General features: G+C 36.7%; 1 protein-coding gene and 1 pseudogene across 1 annotated transcript; one reads left to right on the top strand and one right to left on the bottom strand.

Moving 5' to 3' along the window:
* The first annotated feature begins 214 nt into the window (after positions 1-214).
* Positions 215-715, top strand: LOC113305895. Its single transcript, XM_026554885.1, has one exon. It carries the CDS (start codon positions 215-217, stop codon positions 713-715), a length of 501 nt encoding a protein of 166 aa, XP_026410670.1.
* A 394-nt stretch (positions 716-1,109) lies between these two features.
* On the bottom strand, positions 1,110-5,937 carry LOC113302491 (annotated as a pseudogene).
* Between the last annotated feature and the right edge of the window lie 2,477 nt (positions 5,938-8,414).

Below are 8,414 nucleotides of genomic sequence, written 5' to 3'. Positions count from 1 at the left end.
AGGCAGAAGAGACTGGCAAGAATTTTGCAGACACCAACAGTGTCGAAGTCACAGAAAAACAATGGAAAATCCCCTATGTTCCATGGACAGCCTTCCTTAGAGGTACATAACTTCCCTACCACGTTACACATTTTTTATTCAAGCTTTCTACTTTGTAATAATTTATCTTTTGCCTTCTGACATATTCCAGACTCCTAGCCTGTGTCCAATTACAATGCAAGAAGAATCGGTTTCAATCAGTAATTCTTGTCAACCTTCAATGAGTAATTCTTGTCAACCTTCTTGTTACATGGGAAACAATATACCAATCAAAATGGTGACTTTACCAGATTTAGTGAAACCAGACAATCTTAACAACATGGAAATTTTACCCGAAATTGAGCTCCCTTCAACAACTGAGACAAAACCATTCGTTGATCATCCGCAGCCACTGCAATTCGCTTTCCCACAACTCCCTGAACCAGAACTAGACATTCCACTCTTATCAGAAAATCAAAACCTCGATTTGGATGTGTTTGGTCGTGGAGAAATTTCTGAACCTGAAAACGGCTCACACTTCCCTTTGGATTTACCCTTTTTTGGGTTAGGAAATGCCGACCGAGACTTGGTGAAGGGGAGCAGCATAAACACTGAAACCCCAGATAGTTTCTTCGACGATTTTCCACCAGACATGTTCGATTATATGGAACCGCCACTCCCTAGCTCATTCCACTGATGATTTAGTAAAGTTTGCTGTGGTGTCTGTGTAAGAAACACTGCTTTGTGAGTTTTGTAGTAAGCATTTGATGTTTCTAACTGCTTCCACTTCTAGACTCTGTACTGATAGCTTTGCATTTTCCTTCTGATTAGTAATAGACTGGGAATAGACCTCTCTTTAATTTATCCCGCAGTAGCAGAAACGATTTTTGTGGGAATACAGAGTTTCGGAAGTTTTTTTTTTTAATCTTTCATAAGTTCATCAGTTTAACTCAGACTCATCCCAGAGTGATGATATGCTCCATGTAACAAGTATGACAACAATAGGAATGACATGGTGTTTTTTTTTTTGACTGGCCTGAAAAATAAACTGGAAATTCAGTCACATTAAAATAAAAAAGAAAAAGAACACTGAACACTAAAGGTGGCTCTTTATTATTTGAATGGGTAGGTTTAAGCATTTTACAAACGTGATTCAACTATTAAGAGTGTACAACCTTTACAAAAATTCTCTAATCTGACATTTGAAAAAATGACTATTGACAATTCAATCCATATTATTACTGTTATCACTTAAATTGAATGTAGAAACACAATATACAGACCCAAAACCATGAGCTTTTACAAGTTTGAAAATTCTCTTAAAAGATTCAAGGTTGCTATATGGGTAAAGATATTTCTAAAATTATGCTGAAAATTTCAGGAAAACAATGTATCTATATCTATGAGGGGGTAATGCCGTTCATGTCAATCACATCATCTCCAAGTTGTCTCGTTTGCATCGGTGAAAATCGCGTTATGCTGTTGGATGAGGCACTGAATAACCTCGATCGAGCTGAAATCAGTTGTGGGCAAGCCATCGTCCAGGGGAATAGCAGAAGATGCCTCCATATTTGCATCAGTTTCTGCAGAAATACAAGAAGGGAGGAGTTGAAATATAGTGGTTAAAGATGAATACAAACTCATTTGCCAAACCAAAGAGATCGATTGAGTGACATATAACTGTTGAGATTATTAGTCCCACATTGTCTGGGCAATCTAAGATCCTACGGTTTATAATCCTTTGGGCCTCTCCACTCATTGCCAATTGGTTTTGAGTTGGATGCCCGTATTCTAGCAATAACCCCCAATATCGAAATGCAAAAGTCAAAATAAAAACTATCTTAGAAAAGAAAATATTGACAAACAAATGTGCGACCAGGTTTCTATACTTAATAAATATGCAACGTAAGTGAAGTGGCAAGTTCAAAACAGATTTTCAGCATTTTCAAAACCTTTAAGACAGCATGTTTGTGAAACGTCAATGAGCAACACTTGAACCAACAGTAATCAGAAATCATTGTACCAGGTTACCTTTCACAATACATAAGCAACCGAACTGAAGCAAAAATGTTTACACCAGATTCTCAGCAATGTCAAAGCCTTTGACACAGCATGTTGATCACACCATTGTTAAATCAAATTGGATAGATAAAGTGGGTAAATCATATTTGAGTAAGGGACATGAAATCGATGTTTTTGCCATCCCTCCTTTAAATATGGTAAATCTTCATAGTTCCACGTGAAAGGCGTCCATCCAAAAGTTAATGCAGTAAAAGAAATACTAACATACCTGAAAGGTTATCCCAGGCACTGCGAGTAGACGGTGTCCTATCCAGGGACTTGTCTGAAGAACCTTTAGATGAAAAATTGCAGTACCGAGAGAAAAATTCTGGTCTCTGCTCCTTTTGCCAAATGATGAGAGGAGCCATCTCCACTGCAAGGCTGCCAGCATCCATCTATTCAAAATATAGAAATCAGCAATCTCATCATTTATTCATACTGCAAAATGCGTTTTAATATCTCAATCATAATAGAAAGTACATCATTTTCCGATAGCTTGTGCATGTATCACTAAACCGACTGTAAATCCAGAAGATTAGGTATATGTGAATTGAGAACGAAACTGGTCACCCTGGATCAATACATTCAAGAAGTCATATTACAAGCTATGAAGTGCGAAAGTGGCACATATAGCTGAGGAATGAGGTTGAACTTACATGATAAATAATACAGCTACGTCAAAACATATTTACAAAATCCTTCAGATGGTAAGGCATTACAGAATCATTTAGATGGTAAATCATTTATCGACAAACTGACAAACATTCAAGCTAGAGAGAAATAATCAGATACGAGAGAAGGAACAAAGAGAATTTACCTTGTTAGGAGGTGATTTCTGGCTCACCCGGAGCAACAGTGCAGTTAGGTATTCCAGTGTCATGTAATTTACACTTGGAAGTTTCTTCAATATGTTTCTGATTGCATGTATGCTGGAACGAGCATTTCTAACTTCATGATAAAGATCGAATGTGATAAGCGGCTCAGGAAGACTAGCAATGTAACATTTGAGTAGAATTCCAATGTCAACGGGATTAATGCCGTCCGCAATGATGCCGTACAATCTGTAACACACAAGTGAGCAGTTTCTGAACATAAACTCCATACATAATTCTAACTGACCTTCAAATTTTCAATAAGTATTACCTTGGTTGTACAGTGAAATCAATTGTTGAATGACTTTTTTGTCGCCTTCATTTTTGAACAAGTACTCTGTACTCAAAGCTGTAAGAAAACGATGGCCAATAATTCATACTATACACGACATAGAGTATTGTATGAGCTAAATTTATTCCTTTATTTGATAAGTCACCTGATAATACGAGGTAATCAGCACAGCTAACCAAAATGTGAGGAATGGGCTTGAGGGATTGTTGCCGTTGCACAGTTATCTCAATTGGAACTCCAAACACTACAAATAAAAATGTCAATCAGATTTTGCAAACTGATGATCATTCAGGAACCAACTTTTACCAACATGGACTTAAAGTAACATGCAACACCTTTAGAATATCTTATCTTTTTATTCATGTGTTGAAATCAAATTTGGTAGTCAGAACTTTGTTCTCTTTGTTATAGAACTTACTGCGAGAAACTTAATTGCTTTTGTTAAAACAACACTAACTGCTTCAGTTCCACCTGTTAAGTAAAAGTTTCATGGGTGGATGTTGTGTCTCACCTCTAAGGACAGGAAATTAAGAATTGCATCAACAAAAAAAATGGGTTGTTACTAAGGTGGTGTTAAATTAACACCGATTGCTAATACATAGCTTAGAAACACTAGAAGGAACTTCAGGCATGATCGCCATTGACCGTTTCCAAAACTGCAAAAGCAGGGAGAAGCTTCCATCAGCTTCAGATTATTGTTTACTGGGAAGTACTAATTTGCCAATACAATCTAACTCTAGAGTCCATCTTAAAGCCTATTTGTGTGTCAGAGCTTCTCAATTTGAAGGATATTTCAACACAGAGATTTTGTAAATCACCAAAAGTTACTTCTGTAAACCATTCTAGATGAAGCGTCACTTTATCACCTTATTGCCTAGTGAAGCTCCATTGGAGCATTGGAAACCACATGTGGGCCACATGACTTACGAGCAGAACATCTTTAACTACATCATACACCACTCAAAAATCTATAGCTCTTAACGATGCTATGCTTGATAATGAATCAGAAGTATACTTCTATAATTGGACAATGACACACTTCCAATATCACGAGCAAGAAAGGACTAGTGAATAAGGGCTCTACAGTGGAACTCATTGGTACATGAACTGATAAATTAAAGTTTGCTTGACCAAAAATAGGAACTTAACCAAAGTAAAAGGCTTCCCGAGTTTTGCATCAGAAACCAGTGCAGGTGGACGCGGGTGCAATTAGCACAAGGCATACTCAAGAAATTGATACAGATTAAAGAGGAAATATCGTAACAAGATATAAATAGGGAATACAGATATTAAACAATCTATTTATCACCAGCAAGTAAAGGGAACACAAAACTCACCATCAGTGCTGGCAACTCCCTGCAAAATTAAAGAAAAACAAAAATTGGCCATTAGCAAAAATTGGCCATTAACAAAAATTAAAGAAAAACAACATTCAAATTACAATATCATGTACCTTCTGCCAACGCTCAATGTTAGTTAAGATACTTTTACTTCTTTGAGCAGTCTTCTTTGCCACCTAAAACATAAAATCTACGCTTGTCAATACAATATTACAGGATGAACTTTCGAAACTATATAACTTAAGTTTATAATCAACAGATGAATGCAAACCAAGAGAAAACATTTCACACACTGGTCTTATTAGCATCTTATTTCGCAAGAACAATACAATTCATACAACAACTTACTCTATTGTGGCACAGTGACACTAACTTAAAAGTGGACGTCGTGACATGTACAGGATGTATCTCAAAATTTCCTCACTTCAATCCTGTTTATAAACTAGAACAGTTTTTATTTACCTAATACTGAAACCTACCTCTTCAACTTTGAGCTTTCCCACAACACATTTTTCCTTAGTCTCGGATATCCCCCTCCTAAAGAGTGTCCCTGTTGAAGCAGCAACAGAAAGAAATCGCTCTTGCACTGCCTCTTTAGATCCAGGACGTAAGTTATTCTGCTGAAAAATGGACCAGCGACTCCTCATTATTGATCCTACTCTTTCTGCCACATCGGCAACATTTTCTTTAGCCTCTTTAGCAGCTTCCCCAAAAACATTTCCAGCTTCTTTAAGCTTAACACCTGCACAGCAATCATACTCAATGACAAGGAACACTAACAAAAGAAAGAAAAAAAATTGAAGAGCAAGAAATTTTGAATTACCTGAAGACGAAAAAAATCGTTTGCCTTTTCTTGCCATTGAGGCGAGACTGCAGTCGTCTCCGAAGGCATTTGAATGACTTCGAGATGTAATGAACTCAATAAGAAACCGGTAAACCTGTTTGATTAAGAAATCGGTAGCAAGAAAAGTATTACTAGTAAGATTTGCTAAACTCATCTTTAATTGATAAAGTAATAGGTACAAGATCCATGAATAAAACAAAACAACATACATACAAATAAACAAAATGATACCTATCCTTGGATCATTAAACTATATAGACTAGAAAAAAAAAATTAAAGAAAAACTGATTATTATTCAAGAACAAATTAATATATGTATCTAAAACCCTAATTTAATTTAAATTCCACCTTTTTCTTGATTTCTTGTGTGATTCACTTTCTCTCTCTAAATCTAGCGTTTGAACTTAATACCGGTCTTCTGTTAGTGGAAACTGGAAAGAGAGCGAAAGATACAGAGGCAAAGTCACAGAGAATCCTCTTCTTTCTGCAGAAAATTTCAGAGAGGGAATGATAAAACAATCGTTATTTTTATTTTCATGTGTTCGGTTTAAATAAATCGTTGAATTAAACGAAAAGAGCCGTTTTCTCAGAGACTAAATGACACTTTTACCCTTGACATGACATTTATGATCCATGTCTTCCTCGTTCTTATCATTTTTGTTCAATGCTGATAAAGGAGCCGCGGATTCCATCCGAGAGGCGGCAGTGAATAGGACAAAAAGGGTCATTACATGATAATTCGAAGTGCCCCTTATAAAAAAACTAAAAATGACTAATTAATTCTTACATAGTTTAGTGTTGATAATCAAATTTCACTTATATTAACTCTAAAACAAATCAAAATCAGATTTTCAGAGTTTAAAAAAAAAAATTTAGAGGAGAAGAAAATAAAAACTTTTGTGATATTTGTGAAACCCTAGATTTTGATTCACTCAACCAAAATGAGTGATTCCAGTGACAAATTTGAGATGAGTGAATCTCTAAATTAGTTTCCATTAGCTTTTTGTCGCTCAAAATTATCTAAAGTACGTAAAAAAATCGAAATTTTTAAAATTTCAGAAGAACTTACGGTTGGAATTTAAGTCGTTACCAACCGTAACTCTCAGTTACGGTTCCAAAAGTATCGAATACCAACCGTAACTGGTTCAATTTGGGGAAAACCCAATCGTAGTACCAGTTACGGTTGGTAGAATGACAACATATAGCAACTGTAACAAATTACGGTTGGTAACTAATGAATCGAGATCAACCCTAACTAACCTACGGTTAGTAAAGTTATTTGAGTTACAAGTCGTAACTTAAATACGGTTGATAAGAGTGATGCAATTACAAACCGTAAAAAGAAAATGAAACATCCAGGACAACTTAAGGTCCGTAACTTAAGTAACGAGACCAACCGTAAGTAATTTACGGTTGCAAAAAAAATCGTAACTGAACATTTTATCTCGAAATCAAGAACTTACGGTTGGTATTTGAGTTAAATGAACCGTAACATCAACCAAATCTATAGTGACGGTTCCAATTGGAGTTATTACCAACCGTAACTCACATGCAACACAGAAATTTCAATTTTGATCCAAAATCCTAATTTTTGATACAAAACTAACTTAAATCAAACACAATAAACTAAACCCTAACTGGCTTTTCGAAATATAGTTTTCAATCAACGATTATCAATTTTTCAAATCGCTGATTAATCGAGGACGATGAAATTCAATTTTAATGGAGGAGGAGAAGAGAAGAGAAGATGAAAAAATCAAAAAAGTTTTTTGATTTTTCTGATTCCATTAGGTTAAAAACTGGAGAGGGTAATCTAGTCAATTTACACCCCCTATAGGACACCCCCTAACCAATAAGAGGAATATTGCTATCACACTTTCCGCCCCTCTAATGGAACATTCCGCCCCTATAACGGGAATGGTGAGAAGAGATATATTTTACATCCCAAAGGGGTTATAATTGGAGTCCTGATTCCGGACGGAGCCGTATAACGTGAGAGTGTCACGTACGGTTCCATTAATGTCAAGGTTTCTTTGTGCCAAAATGGTAGCCATGGAGTGTCTCTTTGTATCTCATCGCACATTACATAGAATCCGAAAATGCTAGACATGGGACAAAAGCAAAGGTAAAAAAATAGTCTAGATATGGGATAGGAAGAAAAGGAGAGGGTAAGCCACGTGGCGTCCATCTGTGGCTGCACCCCCTGCTAATCTATGGTTCCAGGGGTTGCCACCTCTTGTCTCATATCCGGACCATGCCTGTTGTCCCATGTGTAGTCGCTCCCCATAGAATCTTCAGGAAATCAGAATTTAGAAATGCTAGGAGATCTTAGTGTTGACTGTGGAAGCGCGGTTTTGGGACCCACTGAATGGGTTAGACGTACGGCTTGTGCCTCATATGGGTTTTAGGCTGAGTGCAGTGGAGGAGGGAAGGTAGTGGTTCTGCGCCACCGTCATGTTGGAGTGAGGACTGAGTATAGCGGTGAGGGAGGTAATTTAGTTACAAGCGAGGATTGAATCTTCGCCCGAAAGAATTTTATTTATATAAAACACTACAAGTGGGCCCAAAACCTGATATTTATATATTTTATTATCTTTTTTATTATAATAAAACTGTAAGCGATGATAAATTCATCGTTTTTCTCTTTTTCCTGGCGAGATCTCTTTCCTCGTCTATTTCTAAAACCCCTCCCACCTTTCCTGCTTTCGAGCAGAGAGAAAATCAACTCATTTTTTTAGACTTTCAGCCACTACGAGATGTCGTTATCATCCCCTTCTATTACTCCACTATACTCAGCCTTAGCACGAGGGCTTAAGATGGATATGTTCGAAGTCGAACATGGTGTACCAATTCGAACCAAAGTTTGACAGGCGGTAATTTTTTCACTGGAAATTGACGTCCACCTATCTTTTTAAGGCTTTTAACTGTTAGACTTCGGGTTTCAAAATCTTAGGGCGCACCCTCCGGCACGTTTTTTTTTAAAATAT

Source organism: Papaver somniferum, chromosome 8 (genome assembly GCF_003573695.1).
Source record: "Papaver somniferum cultivar HN1 chromosome 8, ASM357369v1, whole genome shotgun sequence".
NCBI lineage: Eukaryota > Viridiplantae > Streptophyta > Magnoliopsida > Ranunculales > Papaveraceae > Papaver > Papaver somniferum.
Note: the sequence above shows the minus strand (reverse complement) of the source record. Positions and strands in the feature narration are given on the sequence as shown.

Bases quoted from the DNA above. Each gene is read 5' to 3' on its own strand.
- LOC113305895 (XM_026554885.1), top strand. From the start codon at position 215: ATGCAAGAAGAATCGGTTTCAATCAGTAATTCTTGTCAACCTTCAATG.